Below are 18791 nucleotides of genomic sequence, written 5' to 3' on the forward strand. Positions count from 1 at the left end.
AAAAAATATTGCCAATTTTATTAGCATAAAAATTTATTGCTTTAATTCATATATTCTATTATTTGTAGATTGGGATTTTCCCTGTATTTATCAGCTAGTTAATAATAATAATTTCCTACTTTGTGAATTGTCTTTATATGACCTTTGCTCATTTCCCTAGGGTTTTAACATTTTTCCAGCCAATAGGTTTGAGTTCTTTATGTATTAAGCATATTAATCCATAAGCCATCATATTTGCTTTTCTTATGGCTTGAATGCTATTTTTTAATGAGAAGAAATAAATAAGATTAAACATAACGAAAGTAGTATCATGAACAGTTTACTTCCCTAAATTGGTTATGCCACTGTTTCAGAAAACTTGTGATTATTCTCATCTGTTTATACTTTCAAATAATTTTCAGAATCTTAGAGTTCTGATAGAAAACAAAATCCATTGGAATTTTTAATGTAATTATATTAAATTTATAAATTTAACTTATAATTTAGTTTTCCAGTCCCCTCAAATGGTAGTTATTCCCTTGTATTTGAGATTTCTGTCTTAGTTACCTTTGGTTTATATTTATTTATTTATTTATTTATTTATTATTTTATATATATATATATATATATTTTTTTTTTTTTTTTTTGTGCTTGTTTGATACATACTAAGACTGAATTGTAGACTTCTTGATTTAAAATGTGGGTTAATGTTTTATGCATCGGCAGGCGGACTCCCAACCACTGAACCACCAGGGAAGCCCGGTGTATAGTTATTAAAAAAAAAACAAAAACAAAAAAAAAACCTTAATGCCTTCAGTAACAATTTATTATTATCTTCTTGGAATCTCTCATGGTTTGCAGTCAGATGGCAGCTGGAGCTGCAGTCCAAGCTTATTAGGGTGGATGTCCAAGATGGCTTTGTCGCTCATAAGTCAAGCTCATCAGTGTTCCTTCTCATGGCCTCTCCCTCCAGCAGAGTAGCCTAGATTTCTTACATGGTGGCTCAGGGCTCCAAGAGTTGGAAGCAGTCTTATTAAAGATAGCCTAGATTTGGCATAGGATTCCTTTTGTCATGTTCTATTGATCAAATCTATCTAAATTCAAAAGGTGGAGGAACATTTACCTCTTGCTGGGGAAGTGGCCTGTCCACCATCTTTGGAGACGATCTACCACATATTCATTATTAATCTTTATTTGATCTAGAATTTTCTTCATAAAAGTATCTAAAATTTGTGTTGTTATAGTAGTTTGCATGTTTTTTCTTTTATAGCCTACTAAGCAGTTATTGCTAATATGAAGGAAAGATATTGTCTTTGATACATTTGATACATTTATTTATTTAGTAATCAGCTTACTAACTGGTCTTATTCATTCTAGTTACTTATTTTAACGTCTTGGTTCTCCTGAGAAGATAATCATACTATCTGAAAATGAAGATTTTTTTCTCCTCTTTTTCAATAGTTAAGTCTCTTATCTATTGCACCAGTTAAGACTTCCTAAAAAAGACTAATAGGAAGCAGCCTTGTTTTGCTTTTGTATAATTGTTGTATAATTTTTAAGTACAAGTTTATTGAAGTTGTAAGCTGGACATATTTTATCAACATACATATTTCCCAGAGCTAAATTAAACCACTTATTTTCATATGCTAATACAATACAAATGAATAGAAAGGTAGGTTCTTATGCCAGATAAATTGAATTTAGGGAGGGGGACAATAAAATAAGATGAGGAAGAAAGTAATATATTTTGGACACTGCAATATTTTCTCCCTGAAATCTATAAACTTATTCCCAAAATAAATCATAACCACAAACTATTCCATTAACTCCCACAAATAGCTAATATCTCTGAATAAATATAAAACATCATAAATCTCAGCAATTTGTCCTTTCTTCTCAAGCATGACTATTTACACTACATGTAAAGAATCATATTAAGTACATAAATATTTAGAATATGGCTTTTCAGCCCTCTTATACTCACAAGTGGCTGATATTCATACGGTGGAGCATATTCTTCAGCATATGTTGTCAATGCACACCTAAAAAGGGTAAGTCAGTATTTAAGAAAAGAATGACTCCAAAAGAAAAATATTTTAAAATTTTAGTAGCATGTGTTTTATACGCAATAAAAACATTTCAAGGAAGATTGGCCCTTGTAAAAATTTAAAACTTTTAAAATTCCCAGGCCTCATTTATAGTGTTAACTAACACCAGCAAGGTGCCTTCCTTCAATTACTTCCAATTCAGCACCACCTACTATTCTCCAGTCCTAATGATATGCTACCAACTCCAAGTCCCTAAGCTCAGGTGCATTCCAGACAAAGGGTTCTCTTTTCCACTCACTTTCTGCTTCTCAAACCTTTTTGACCCTATGCCCCGTGTTCTCTGCTAGATGACAACTGAAAAATAATAGAAGACAACCAGTTGGACTGAGATTACATAGCTTCCCCAACCTCCACCCCATGACACACATAGAACGGATGAATGAAACACATCCTCCTCCCCCAAGTCTACAAACACAGCCAAGGGAAACCACGCAGTGCTAGTAATGAAGAGGATATTCATTAGAATGGGAGGCCATAAGCTGATGTCCCAAGACTCAAAGCTGGAGTTTGAACTGCCTATCAAGGGCAGGAGACATGGCCTTGGGTTCACAGAAGGCACAGAGCTAAACTGCTACTTACAGCCAGGAGACTGTAAAGGCTGTACCTCATATCAAAGAGACCAAAGAAACTCCAGCCATCAGACCAGAAACTTGCAAGAAAGTTTCTCTCTGTTCAGCACTCAGAATGGGGGAAAAAAGTATTCTCCTATGAGAAATTACAGTCCTGCTTCTGTTCCTGGCAATATTATGGGATTAGATGGTCAAAGAAACTTCTCTGAGAACTGCACTCCTAAAAATATCGGGTACAATGAAATTTAAACATTTTAACGCATGGCTGGCCTGGTGGGAAAGCAGAGAACTCAACAAGTAAAAGAATTCAAAAATAATTAGGAAGTCAACTAGGAATGGTTATTGGGTACAGGTGCTAATATTTACCTGCTGGTAAGCACCAATTGCTGCCGGTCTTTCAAGGTGTGATTCCCAGAAGGGCAGCATTAGTATCATCTGGGGACTTGTAAGAAACGCAAATATTGGAGGCTAACCCAGATCTGAATTAGAAACTCTGGGGGTGGGCCCAGCAATCTATGTTCTAACAAGTACTCTAGGTGATTCTAAAAGTCTGAGTATTGGCAATTAAAAGAATAAAAATTAGAAATGTAACGTTCAAACCAGCAAATAGGATATTATTTTTAAATAACAATCTAATAAAAAGCAGAAGAGGAGAATAAAAGATAAAAATCAGAAGAACAAATTAAAATCATAAAAAGTTAAATATCTTGCCAATCACAATGAAAGTAAAGTGACTAAACCCATCAGTGAAAGTATTTTCTCGAACTTAAATTGAACATCAAGTTGTATGATACAGCCCAACTCTATGCTTTTTTTTTTTTTTGGTTTTTGCTTTTCAAGTATAGTTGATTTATAATATCATATTAGTTTCAGGTACAGGCATAGTGATTCAGTATTTTTATAGATTATACTTTATTAACAGTTATTACAGGGGGAGAGTTCCAAGAAGGTGGAGGAGTAAGACATGGAGATCACCTTCCTCCCCACAAATACATCAAAAATACATCTACATGTGGAACAGCTCCTACAGAGCACCTACTGAACGCTGGCAGAAGACCTCAGACTTCCCAAAAGGCAAGAAACTCCCCTTGTACCTGGGTAGGGCAAAAGAAAAAAGAAAAAATAGAGACAAAGAATAGGGACGGGACCTGCACCTCTGAGAGGGAGCTGTGAAGGAGGAAAAGCTTCAACACACAAGGAAGCCCCTTCACTGGCAGAGACGGGGGTGGTGGGAGGGAAGCTTCAGAGCCATGGAGGAGAGCGCAGCAATAAGGACGCAGAGGGCAAAGCGGAGAGACTCCCGCACAGAGGATCGGTGCCGACCAGCACTCACCAGCCCAAGAGGATTGTCTGCTCACCCGCTGGGGCGGGCGGGTGCTGGGAGCTGAGGCTCGGGCTTCGGAGGTCAGACCCCAGGGACAGGACTGGGGTTGTCGGCATGAACACAGCCTGAAGGGGGCTAGTGCGTCACAGCTAGCCGGGAGGGAGTCCGGGAGAAAATCTGGAACTGCCTAAGAGGCAAGAGACCATTGTTTCGGGGTGTGTGAGGAGAGGGGATTCAGAGCACCGCCTAAACGAGCTCCAGAGACAAGCACAAGCCGCGGCTATCAGCGCGGACCTCAGAGATGGGCATGAGACGCTAAGGCTGCTGTTGCCACTAAGAAGCCTGTGTGCGAGCACAGGTCACAATCCACACCTCCCCTCCCGGAAGCCTGTGCAGCCTGCCACTGCCAGGGTCCGATGATCCAGGCAGGGGCAACTTCCCTGGGAGAATACACGGTGAACCTCAGGCTGGTGCAATGTCACGCTGGCCTCTGCCACCGCAGGCTCGCCCCACATTCCGTACCCCTCCCTCCCCCTGGCCTGAGTGAGCCAGAGTCCCCGAATCAGCTGCTTCTTTAACCCCGTCCTGTCTGAGTGAAGAACAGACGCCCTCAGGTGACCTACACGCAGAGGCGAGGCCAAATCCAAAGCTGAACCCCGGGGGGCTATGCGAACAAAGAGAAAGGGAAATTTCTCCCAGCAGCCTCAGGAACAGCGGATTAAATCTCCACAATCAGACTGATGTTCCCTGCACCTCTGGAATAGCTGAATAGACAACAAATCATCCCAAAATTGAGGTGGTGGACTTTGGGAGCAACTGTAGACTTGGGGTTTGCTTTCTGCATCTAAGTTGTTTCTGGTTTTATGTTTACCTTAGTTTAGAGCTTCCTATCATTGGTAGATTTGTTTATTGATTCTGTTGCTTTCTTCCTTTTTTTTATATATTTTTCCCTTTTCTCCTTTTGTGAGTGTGTATGTGTATGCTTCTTTGTGTGATTTTGTCTGTAGAGCTTTGCTTTTACTATTTGTCCTAGAGTTCTGTCTGTCTGGGTTTTTTTTTTTTTTTTTTAGTATAGTTTTTAACGCTTGTTATTATTGGTGGATTTGTTTTTTGGTTTGGTTGCTCTCTCTTTCTTTTTCTTTATTACTTTTTAATTTTTTTAAGTTTTAATACTTTCTTTTATTTTTTAATTTAATAACTTTATTTTATTTTATTTTATTTTATTCTTTCTTTTTTTTCCCTCCCTTTTCTTCTGAGCCATGTGGCTGATGGGGTCTTGGTGCTCCAGCCGAGTGTCAGGCCTGAGCCTCTGAGGTGTGAGAGCCGAGTTCAGGACATTGGTCCACCAGAGACCTCCCGGCCCCGCATAATATCAAACAGCGAAAGTTCTCTCAGAGCTCTCCATCTCAACGCTAAGACCCAGCTCCATTCAATGACCAGTAAGCTACAGTGCTGGACACCCTATGACAAACAACTAGCAAGACAGGAACACAACACCACCCATTAGCAGAGAGGCTGCCTAAAATCATAAGTTCACAGATACCCCCAAACACAACACCAGATGTGGTCCTGCCCACCAGAAAGACAAGATTCTGCCTCAACCACCAGAACACAGGCACTAGTCCCCTCCACCAGGAGGCCTACAAAACCCACTGAAGCAACCTTACCCACGGGGGGCAGACATCAAAAACAATGGGAACTATGAACCTACAGCCTGAAGAAAGGAGACCCCAAACACAGTAAGTTAAGCAAAATGAGAAGACAGAGAAATACACAGCAGATGAAGGAGCAAGGTAAAAACCCACCAGACCAAACAAATGAAGAGGAAATAGGCAGTCAACCTGAAAAAGAATTCAGAGTAATGACAGTAAAGATGATCCCAAATCTTGGAAATAGAATGGAGAAAATAAAAGAAACGTTTAACAAGGACCTAGAAGAACTAAAGAGGAAACAAACAATGATGAACAACACAATAAATGAAATTAAAAATTCTCTAGAAGGAATCAATACCAGAATAACTGAGGCAGAAGAACGGGTAAGTGACCTGGAAGATAAAATAGCAGAAATAACTACTGCAGAGCAGAATAAAGAAAAAAGAATTGAGGACAGTCTCAGAGACCTCTGGGACAACATTAAACACACCAACATTCGAATTATAGGGGTCCCAGAAGAAGAGGAGAAAAAGAAAGGGACTGAGAAAATATCTGAAGAGATTATAGTTGAAAACGTCCCTAATATGGGACAGGAAATAGTCAATCAAGTCTGGGAAGCACAGAGAGTCCCATACAGGATAAATCCAAGGAGAAACATGCCAAGACACATATTAATCAAACTATCAAAAATTAAATACTAACAAAAAATATTAAAAGCACCAAGGGAAAAGCAACAAATAACATGCAAAGGAATCCCCATAAGGTTAAGAGCTGATCATTCATCAGAAACTCTGCAAGCCAGAAGGGAGTGGCAGGACATATTTAAAGTGATGAAAGGGAAAAGCCTACAACCAAGATCACTCTATTCAGCAAAGATCTCATTCAGATTCAACGGAGAAATTAAAACCTTTACAGACAAGCAAAAGCTGAGAGAATTCAGTACCACCATACCAGCTTTACAACAAATGCTAAAGGAACTTCTCTAGGCAGGAAACACAAGAGAAGGAAAAGACCTACAATAACAAACCCAAAACAATTTAAAAAATGGTAATAGGAACACACATATCAATAAATATTTTAAATGTAAATAGATTAAATGCTCCGACCAAAAGACACAGACTGGCAGAATGGATACAAAAACAAGACCCGTATATACACTGTCTACAAGAGACCCACTTCAGACCTAGGGACACAAACAGACTGAAAGTGAGGGGATGGAAAAAGATATTCCATGCAAATGGAAATCAAAAGAAAGTTGGAGTAGCAATTCTCATACGAGACAAAATAGACTTTAAAATAAAGACTATTACAAGAGACAAAGAAGGACACTACATAATGATCAAGTGATCAATCCAAGAAGAAGATATAACAATTGTAAATACTTATGCACCCAACATAGGAGCACCTCAATACTTAAGGCAAATGCTAACAGCCATAAAAGGGGAAAGCGACAGTAACACAATCATAGTAGGGGATTTAACACCCCACTTTCACCAATGGACAGATCATCCAAAATGAAAATAAATAAGGAAACACAAGCTTTAAATGATACATTAAGCAAGATGGACTTAATTGATATTTACAGGACATTCCATCCAAAAACAACAGAATAAACTTTCTTCTCAAGTGTTCATGGAACATTCTCCAGGATAGATCATATCTTGTGTCACAAATCAAGCCTTGGTAAATTTAAGAAAATTGAAATCGTATCAAGTGTCTTTTCTAACCATAACGCTATGAGACTAGATATAAATTACAGGGAAAAAATACTGTAAAAAATACAAACACATGGACGCTAAACAATACGCTAATAAATAACCAAGAGATCACTGAGGAAATCAAAAAATACCTAGAAACAAACGACAGTGAAAACACAACAGCCCAAAACCTATGGGATGCAGCAAAAGCAGTTCTAAGAGGGAAGTTTATAGCAATACAATCCTACCTCAAGAAACAAGAAACATCTCAAATAAACAACCTAACCTTACACCTAAAGCAAGTAGAGAAAGAAGAACAAAAAAACCCCAAAGTTGGCAGAAGGAAAGAAATCATAAAGATCAGATCAGAAATAAATGAAAAAGAAATGAAGGAAACAATAGCAAAGATCAATAACACTAAAAGCTAGTTCTTTGAGAAGATAAACAAAATTGATAAACCACTAGCCAGACTCATCAAGAAAAAATGGGAGAACACTCAAATCAATAGAATTAGAAATGAAATAGGAGAAGCAACAACTGACACTGCAGAAATACAAAGGATCATGAGAGATTACTACAAGCAACTCTATGCCAATAAAATGGAAAACCTAGAAGAAATGGACAAATTCTTAGAAAAGCACAGCCTCCAGAGACTGAACCAGGAAGAAATAGAAAACATGAACAGACCAATCACAAGCACTAAAATTGAAACTGTGATTGAAAACAAAAGCCCAGGACCAGATGGATTCACTGGCGAATTCTATCAAATATTTACAGAAGAACTAAAACCTATCCTTCTCAAACTCTTCCAAAATATAGCAGAGGGAGGAACACTCCCAAACTCATTCTACAAGGCCACCATTTCCCTGATACCAAAACCAGACAAAGATATCACTAAAAAAGAAAACTACAGATCAATATCACTGATGAACACAGATGCAAAAATCCTCAACAAAATACTAGTAAATAGAATCCAACAGCACATTAAAAGGATCATACATCATGATCAAGTGGGGTTTATCCCAGGAATGCAAGTATTCTTCAATAAATGCAAATCAAACAATGTGATACACTATATTAACAAACTGAAGGAGAAAGACCATATGATCATCTCAATAGATGCAGAAAAAGCTTTTGACAAAATTCAACACCCATTTATGTTAAAAACTCTCCAGAAAGTAGGCATAGAGGGAACTTAACTCAATGTAAGAGATGCCCTATATGACAAACCGACAGCCAACATCATTCTCAATGGTGAAAAACTGAAACTATTTCCACTAAGATCAGGAATGAGACAAAGTTGCCCACTCTCACCACTATTATTCAACATAGTTTTGCAAGTTTTAGCCAAAGCAATCAGAAAAGAAAAAGAAATAAAAGGAATCCAAATTGGAAAAGAAGAAGTAAAACTGTCACTGTTTGCAGATGACAAAACAAAATTGAGTTATTTGTAGTGAGGTTGATGGACCTAGAGTCTGTCATACAGAGTGAAGTAAGTCAGAAAGAGAAAAACAAATACTGTATGCTAACATATATATATATGTAATGTAAAAAAACCAAAAAACAAAAAACACATAGTTCTGAAGAACCTAGGGGCAGGACAGGAATAAAGACGCAGATGTTGAGAATGGACTTGAGGACACAGGGAAGGGGAAGAGTAAGCTGGGAGAAAGTAAGAGAGTGGCATGGACTTATATATACTACCAAACGTAAAATAGGTAGCTAGTGGGGAGCAGTCGAATAGCATAGGGAGATTAGCTCGGTGCTTTGTGACCACCTAGAGGGGTGGGATAGGTAGGGTGGGTGGGAGACACAAGAGGGAGAAGATATGGGGATATATGTATACATATAGCTGATTCACTTTGTTGTAAAGCAGAAACTAACACACCATTGCAAAGTAATTGTACTCCAATAAAGCTGTTAATAAATAAATAAAATAACATGGGGAAGAAAAAAAAAGACGACATCCTTCCCTAATGGGAAAATACTGAGAACAAGTCTAAGACTAGAGGATTTGAACATTGACTTTCCAAGAAAAAGACTTGGAAAGTATGCAAGACTATAACAGCAGTCTTGGGAAGGCACTGCTCTGGGGACTAACAACGTAAAGAAAAATAAGAAATCAAGCCCAGAAATTAAGGGTCCTAGAACCACCACTCTTCCAAAAAAGATGCCATTAATTAAATAAAGTTCACTTCACTGATTCAACAGAAGAGGGCACTCTTGAACCAAGATATTGAGGAAACTGTCCAACCTTCTCATTCCCCCTCTGTACAATTACCTGATTGCTACTAGTCCAAGAAAATTCAACATACTTAAACAGCAAAGTGCAACATTACTATGAGAAGAAAACAGTAAATGAAAATCAAAACTAAGCTGATGAAAATCCTCCCAAGAAACATTTTCCCAAATAGTCACAGAAGTCCATCAGCATTTCTATTGAGATGTACTAGAGATTCTAGCAAATACCATAAAATAAGAAAAAGAAGAAAAGAAGAAAACTGCAATGGAAGAACAATATTTTCACTTTCCAACAGATAATAAGGTTGTATGTTAGAATACCCATGAGAATCTACAAATCATAAAAGGAGGCAAGTTCCAGGAAGGTTGTTGGATACAAGATCAATATACAAAAATATCATAGCAATACACCAGCAACAGGAAATTAGAAAGTGTAATTAAAGTGGTAAAATCCCACTTATAATTGCAATAAAATCTCTAAGCTTCCAATAGGAATACAACTAATGTAAGATTGACATTTATGGAGAAAATTTATTAAAATTTTTAAAGGACATAAAATAACTCCTTTATTTATGATGGATGACTCAATGTATGTTACATATGTGTATGTATATGTATATACATATATAATTTCTAAAAGGTTTACTGTCTGACATTTTATATATAGGTCTTGATTAAATTATAATTTAAAAGTCCTATTGCTAAAAAGACAGTATAAACAGAGTTACAAGAGAAGGTATAGACTAGAAGAAGGTATTACAAAATTAACCAAAACAAGATTAGTACCGAGAATAAAAAATTATTATAAATCAATAAAAGACAAAATCCCATAAAAATGGATTTTTTAAATAACTAGCCAATTCACAGTAGAAGAAATTAGAATGGCTAATTATTATTTGAAAATAAATTCAGGCTTAAAATTCAGTCTTAAATTCAGTAATTAGTGAAATGCAAAGTAAAACAACAATGATGTACCATTTTATATCCATTAGACTGTTAAAAAGGAAAAATTTTCTACAATGTTGATAAGGATATGAAACAATAAACATATTCATACACTACTGGTGGCAATATTTTTCAAAATTGAAGGTGCACATATCGTAATACCCAGCAATTCTATTTCTGAGTATAAAGAAACCCTTGCATATATACTCAAGGAGACAAGTATACAGACACTCAATGAAGCCTTATTTGTAATAGTGAAATTTTGGAAATTAATGTTCATCAGTAGGGTGGATATATGGATGGCTAGATAAATCATTTCTCAAAAAAATTATGAAGCAAATTTGGTAAAAATATTAAGTTACATTATAACTGGATAATGAGTAGATGGGTGTTTGAAAGTATTTTATATGGAAATATTCCATCTTAAAATGTTTAAGTGTGAATAGATGACAACGAACTTGTTTCCCTGCTTTATTCTCATCTAAAGTTATGACTCAAATGATATAATTATCAGGCAAATATCAGAGTTTGCTTTAGGCAGGCTGACCTTGCAAGCCAGCATCCGGCATCTCTCAACTCACTCATCAGGCGTTTCTCACAGGCAGAAACCTATTCCCCATGTTCAGGCTCTTCTCCCTCTCTTTATTTTCACCTCCCAGCACAGAGTCTGATACAAGGTAGCACTGAAAAATATTTACTAAATGAATAAAGCAATAAAAATAAAATATAAAGAGATATCGATTTACCACAATGAGAATTCAAAGTAAATAGAGGCAGAAGATTATTCAATTATCTTTTTGAAAAGGCAATGTAGCTTGACCAAATGGAAACTTTTACAGCACTGAATGATGAATTTCAGTCAGTTACAGTTACTTATAAACTCTTTGTGATTCCCCCTTCCTTTTTTTATAAATTTGAAGAAGGGGGTAACAATCTTTAAGTGATATATTTAATCAAATTTGTCTTTTGAGAATAAAAATATGAAAAACCAACATGGCTCTTCCTCTTAGATATCAGCTTAAAGTTGTAGCCAAATAAATAATATAAGGAAGGAAAGATCGAGTCCATTAGAAGAGAAATGGCCTTCAGAGAAACTCAGGAGAGCAAAAGGGGAGAAAGGTAAGAGAGGCATTGGTTCTAGGCATATCCTGGGGAAGAGGTGCTCTGGCTCATAAATAGACCTCTCTGGTTATAGGAAGAGAGCTGGAGTATATCAATGTCAGGGCTCCAATCCAACCTATGGCAGCCAACAATGAGTTTAATTCATGTCTGGAGCCACAGGAGCAAGTCTATGCCATGTGGCCCTCCTCTACCACTCCATCACTATCCATAGCTGATAGGTCCAAATGTCAGCCTCCAGCCCATGTCAGTCAGAGATCTCCCATGGGATTTCTTAACAGACACCAATGGGAAAGGGTCAGTCACTCTCCTGTGATGAGAACCATGGGATGTAATGTCCCTACACTCAGAGGGAGCAAATGAAGGCAACAGGAAGAGAATCCTGGACGTTTTCTAGTCCTGATTCCAGCAGTCTCTGAAGCCCAGCTCTTCAATGGACCTTCCCAGAGTTCCATGAGGTATTCCAATACTGTTTTTAATTAACTCCCTTTTTGGTCCAAGATAATTTTAATTGTGCCTTCTCTCACTTACTACCAAAAGAGTCTTATTACAATCAGGCGGTCAAAGTCTGAGGCCATTGATCATGGTAATCATATAACTAACTCCCTTCACTCTGATTCCAAGCAAACTGGCAACCATTTGATTACAGTTTGGCTTTCTATACAGTTTTTTTTTTTACTGAGAGAGAATGCTTTTATTAGGCTGACATGACTAGTGTGCTTGAAGATTTTATTTCTCATTATAAATTAACTAATTAGAATTCTGGCTTTTCTTGTGAGTTTAATGAGCACAAGTCAGTTTCCATGAGTCAGATAAATTCTGAAGCACAGATAAAATTGTCTTTCTGGAAATGTAAAACTAAAGACCAGATGCTGGTAAATTCACCAAGATAATGCCACCATGAAAGGATGCTTGGAAGTTCGCCAGCTGGCTTTCACCCAGCACCACCCACAGTTTGCCACATATGCCCTCTTCAACCTTTAACAGTTGTAAGGTAGAGAACAACTAAAGGTGTTTTGTAAGATGAGAAAGGAAAAGGAGTCTGATATTGAAGTTATCATTAAAGCCGTGGTATTATTTAAAATACCTAGAGCTGCAATAACACCAGTGGTAACATGTGATTCTATGACAAGATGATGTACCAAAATCTAGGACAAGATGATGTACCCTGGAATCATTTCTTAAATCTGGAAGAACTTTAAAGGTTAACTGATTCTTTTCTGTTTTGTCAAGAGAAGGGGCAGATATTTTCTTACCCACCTTCCCAGCAGCCAGAATAATGGCATGTGACATCTATTCAACAAATCAGATGGTCCCACCTAAAAATCTGCATCTAAGTTAGTAACTCAAAGAAGTAGAGAATTAATTTGGAATTAATCCGATCACTGGCAGCGGTAGAAGCAGCATCCATTATTTAGAATGAGTACAGCCACAGAGGGCCACAAATTCTACTTGACTCTGTGTGGTACTAGGGAAGGGGGATCTTACAGCCACTCTGGGAAATTCTGTCTCATTCTCGACAAGCAACCATCATTTAAAAAAAAAAAAATCTCATATTGAGCTAAAATGGATATCCCTGTCATTTCCTCCTTCTATTTACTGAGGAAGCCACGAAGACCAAATCTGACAGTTCTTCCACAACTGCTGAATGCCAGGACTATTTTTCAGAAACCACCCTTGAAGAAGCCAGTGGGAAAGAGGTGGTGAGGAAAGATGAAGTGGAGGATAATTTGAATCTGCTTTTACTCTTGATCCAAGCCAAGCCCTGACTTAGTTCCCTAGCAGTTTAGAAGCAGTATTCCCCTCCCATCAAGAACACAGAGCTCTGAACCCAGAGATTCTAGTCTCTGCTTTACAACCAAGTGGTCATGGGGCCTTGAGCAAGTAATTTAAATGCTGTGCATCTTAATTTCCCTTATTAGTATCCAATCTATATATATTTATAGAAGGGATGGATTAATTAATGAGGAGTTGGAGTCCTTTATTACCTCTGTGCTTTGATTTACTCATCTATACAATTAATAAAATACTTACCCAAATGACCTTGTAATGAATGTTAGGAGGAAAGGGATAGTGGACAATGCATGTGAAAGTACTTTGAAGGATACGGAGCACTCTATCCGCTTAAGCATGAAAGACAGCGTACTATAGTGGTTAAGAGCAACACAGCCTCTGCAGTCAGACAGACTAGACATGAATTTAAAGCCCAGCTCTGGTGCTTACTAGGTAAGGAACTTTTGGAAAGTTACTTTACCTCTCTGAACCCCTTTGTAATGGAGATAGGTGCAGCCTCCATTTCAAAGAATGAGAATTAAATGAAATAAGGTATGAAAGCCCTTAGCTCAGTGCCAGACACATAGTATGTGCTCATTAACACTAGAAGAAAAAAACAATACTGCAATGATATTAAGTAAACAGTAGAAGAACATGATTTACTTTGCATTTTAATTGATTATTCAAGCTGCTGGATGGAGAACGGTTTGAAACGGACAAGACTGGAGGCAGAGGAACTAGTTAAGATATTTATACTAGCAGCTGGGTCTGGGTCAGTGACCTCTCTTATGCTCCAGTCTCAAATATCCACTTGCTATCTGACATTTGCTCTTCCTCCCATCTTCACTGCCTCAATGAATGGCCCCATTAACCCCCAGTTGCCTAAGCCAGAAGCCTGGTATTCTACCTCGACTCTTCTTTACCCTCATAACTAACCAATCATCCAGTAAATGTCTGTTCCTCTCTTTTAATACATCTAAAATCTGATCCCTTTTTTCCCTCCACACCACCATCACTAAAGCTCAGGACCTTATTATGTCTTGCCTTGATTAGTTCAACAGTCTTCTGACTGTAGTCTCAGGTGCCTACCAATCTGTTGTCTGCTTTATGAACACAAATCTGATCATTCCTACACCACACTTGAAAACCTTTCACTCCTGCCTGCAAGATAAAGTCCAAATTCCTTATCATAGCTTTCAGGCCCTGCTTGCTTTGTCCCCAGCATCTCTCTCCACCTTTAGCTGTCATCAGTGCAAACATGTACTCTGTGAACCAGGTATGCCCATCATAGGTCCCACTCCTCCCTGCCTTTGTATGGCCTATATCCTCTGCCCGGGGTGCCCTTCTCTCCTGTTGGTCTGGCTAACTCCAACTCCCATTTCATGATTCAACTCAGGTATCACTACGTTTACCCTAGCATGTTGTAGGGTATAAGTTGGCTTATTCGACCCCTATTCCAACCTCCCTTCTCTCTTGTCTTTCTCTAATTAGAAGACTCTTGTAGCCAAGGGTGGCCAGCCAAGGGTGGCCATCTCACAATCTATCCAATAGATGTAAAATGAAGATCCTGAAGAGGGTTTCCTTTATCTCTTTGTTTTCCCACGTCTTCCTTTCTAGAACAGATTGCTGTTGGGAGACATAGTAACCATCTTGAGAGTATGGGGATGAAAGCTACCTAGCAAAGCTGGTAGAGAAGAAAGACAAAAAGACCCTGTATCCTTGGTGACATTGTTTAGGTGCCACATCAGTCTTGAACTCCCTTATATTTCATGCTAGAAGACCAAATTCCTTAATTATTCAAGTTGCTACTAGTTAGGTTTTCTGTTACTTTCAGTCAAGTATATTCCTTACTAATACATGAGTATTGACTGGTTAATTTTCTGTTTCATACATGAGATAATGAGCTACTTCAGGAATGGGGGTGTCTTTTGTCTCTATACTCCTAATACATAATAGGCACTCATTAAATGTTTATGTTGAAAGAATAAACTCAGATATGTGGCACAAATATAATTTCTTCAGGCCTAATAACTTTTGGAAGCCATTTGAAAACAATATATTGTTCTTACATGTTAGGGTAATAATTTAACTATGTAAGTAGCAAATATGGGACCAAATTAAATATGGATAGCAGCAAAGACTTCTGTAATTCTGGAAAGTTCTTATTCCTGTGAAACCACCTCTGTGGCTCAAAGATGCATAACATAGTACTATCCACTGGGACCCACTGAAGACTTATTTTAAGTAATTATAAATAATGATAAATTTATGACAATCACATAAATTTCCAATATTATAAAGAGTAATACTAGTAATAGAGGCTCATCATTAATGGGCATGGGATAAAAGGAAATGGGATTAAATATAAATTACACGACATTGACATTTTGAAAACCTTTACCACTCATTTGTTTTATTAGCTCATCAGTTTCAAAAGTTTGAACTGCTTGCATGCCTGATGGATTAGCAATGACAAAACTATACCAATAGGCCAAATAACGGTAGAAGTAGCCATGTAATCATGGTAGTTAGAGACATGAAGTTTGTTTTAATTACCTATTGCTGTGGCTTAAATGTTCCTGACTTAAAATAACAACCATGTTATTATCTCTGATTATTATGTAAGATGATGGGCTCAGCTGGGTGGTTTTTCTGCTCCATGTGATGTCAGTTAGAGCTACAGTCATCCAGGTATTTGACTAGACTGTAATATCCAAGATAGTTCACTCACATGGCTGGCAGCTGGTTTTGTCTGTTGTCTCGGAGCTCAGTTGGAGCTGTCAAATACAGTGTCTTAGTTCTCCACCATGTGGCTTGGGTTACTTATAGCATGTTAGCTAGAGTCCAAGAATCAGAAAGCAACAACTACCAGTCCCTTTAAGGTCTGCACTCAGAAGTCTGAGGACGTCAGTTCTGCTACCTTCATAAGGTAGCAGATCATAACATCAAAGCCAGTCGTAAGGCCAGCTCAGAATAACCTCTGCCTCTTCAACGGAGCTGTAGCATGCATGTACAGAGAGGGAAGGAACTGTTGGCGGCCACCTCGGGAGACAAGTGACCACACTTTCACCAGTACTTCCTTCAAGAGTTTGGTGCTCAAGGCTAAATGTAGCAATTATCAGCTCTGGGTTTACAAAGGAAAGTGATATTCAGAGTCTTAGTTGATCTATCATTCAGAGAAGCAGCTTAGTAGAGTAGCTAAGACCATGAACTTTGAGGTGTGACTGTCTCAGTTAAAATCCTGCCTCATTATTACTTACCAGCTGTGAGAGTTTGAACATGTTACTTGACTTCTCTGTACCTTTTTTCCCCCCTCCATAGAATGTAGATGATGATGGAACCAACTCACAGAGTTTTTAAAGGGAGTAAATAAGTCAGCACATGTAAAACTCTTATAATGGTGCCTGGCACATAATAAACACCATGTAAGTATTTGCTATTATTAGTATTACTCAAGTCATAAGTTATTCAAGCTTGATGATGAGAAAAAAAAGGGGAAATACCAGCTCACATAAAAAGAATATAATCGGAACTCTTTTTCCACACCTCTGCTTAGCTTCATTTACAGATAGATGCTCCACTAGCAGCAGCAAGATGCCCTCTGTAACTTGTCACCTGGAGCACTAGAGGGCACCTTGCTGAAAACTCTGATTACTATCCTAGAGTGCTTCTGATTGACCTGGCCTGGGTCATATGCCCAACATTTGGGTTTGTGGGGAGGTGGGAGTGGAGAACAGAATCAGCCCATTTATCATACAGACTAACTGGACTGCACTGAATGGGGGAGAGAATGTTATCCAAAAGAAGAAAGCTGGACACTCAGAAATAAAAGGTCCTACAACAAATAAGAAGGGGAATCAACAAAAAGATACATGCACCCATATGCTCATAGCAGCACTATTCATAATAGCCAAGACATGGAGACAACCTAAATATCCATCGACAGATGAATGGATAAAAAAGATGTGGTATCTATATACAATGGAATATTAGCCATAAAAATGAAAGAAATAACACCATTTGCAGCAACATGGATGGACACAGAGATTATCATACTAAGTGAAGTAAATCAGAAAGAGAAAGACAAATACTATATGATATCACTTATATGCGGAATCTAAAATATGACAAAAATGAACTTATCTACAAAACAGAAACAGACTCACAGACATAGAGAACAGATTTGTGGTTTGCCAAGGAGGAGGGATGGATTGGGAGTTTGGGTTTAGCAGATGCAAACTATTATATATAGAATGGATTAAAAAACAAGGTCCTACTGTATAGCACAGGGAACTATATTCAATATTCTGTGATAAACCATAATGGAAAAGAATATGCAAAAGAATATGCATATGTATATATATATACCCATATATGTGTATGATATATATATATCTGAATCACTTTGCTGTACAACAGAAATTAACACAACGTTGTAAATCAACTATACTTCAATAAAATAATTTTTTTTAAAAAAGAAAGGGTATCAAGAATTGAATTCAAAGGACTTCCCTGGTGGCGCAGTGGTTAAGAATCCCCCTGCCAATGCAGGGGACACGGGTTCGATCCCTGGTCCAGGAAGATCCCACATGTCCCAGAGCAACTAAGCCCATGTGCGACAACTACTGAGCCTGCACTCCAGCGCTCACACACCACAACTACTGAGCCCACGCACCTAGAGCCCGTGCTCCACAACAAGGGAAGCCACCGCAATGAGAAGCCCCCGCACCACTGCGAAGAGTAGCCCCCACTCGCCACAACTAGAGGAAGCCCGCGCACAGCAACGAAGACCCAACACAGCCAAAAATAAATAAATTAAAAAAAGATGGAATTGAATTCAGGTCTGTCTCATTCTCATTCCATAGTCTTTTCACCACACCATTCTCTTGTCCACATTTTCTTTGTTGTTATCCTCATCACCATCACCATACGGCAATTTCTAAACTCTTTTTCTTATGGACAAATGTCCAACAACTGGGTGGTATTTTACCAAGAGACAAGACACAACACAAGCCCCTGAGTAGAAAAGAAAGTAAATGCCTTGCACTTTGAGAAAAAACAAATCAAAAAAAAAACCTCCTGCTATTCATATTCAGTCCCTTTCCTCTGAAGAGGGCTAAAGGTTTTGCAAATGTTAAATGCTCCAGTGAGAGGAGTAAATTGAGAGAGTTTAAACTGTGGCCTAAGCTTGCTACTGCTGCTGTGAGGCAATCACTCTACACACATATGGATAAGTGCTCTCTGCCAACAATGAAAACGTAACCGTCTGAACTACTTTTTTTTTTTTTTTTTTTTTTTTTTTTTGCGGTGGCCTCTCCCGTTGCGGAGCACAGGCTCCGGACGCTCAGGCTCAGCGGCCATGGCTCAGGGGCCCAGCCGCTCCG

At 38.1% G+C, this 18791-nt stretch overlaps 1 protein-coding gene across 6 annotated transcripts in view; it reads right to left on the reverse strand.

The window, feature by feature from the left end:
• Positions 1 to 18791, reverse strand: part of CFAP95 (cilia and flagella associated protein 95) — a 111024-nt gene that overhangs the window by 16618 nt on the left and 75615 nt on the right. For all 6 annotated transcript variants that reach the window (XM_024738962.1, XM_024738963.1, XM_024738964.1 and 3 more), the window contains one exon: positions 1964 to 2021. In XM_024738962.1, the coding sequence (XP_024594730.1) occupies positions 1964 to 2021 (58 nt within the window). The remainder of the gene's footprint in view (positions 1 to 1963; positions 2022 to 18791) is intronic.

This window comes from Neophocaena asiaeorientalis, unplaced genomic scaffold (genome assembly GCF_003031525.2).
Source record: "Neophocaena asiaeorientalis asiaeorientalis breed wild unplaced genomic scaffold, Neophocaena_asiaeorientalis_V1.1 scaffold249, whole genome shotgun sequence".
Taxonomy (NCBI): domain Eukaryota; kingdom Metazoa; phylum Chordata; class Mammalia; order Artiodactyla; family Phocoenidae; genus Neophocaena; species Neophocaena asiaeorientalis.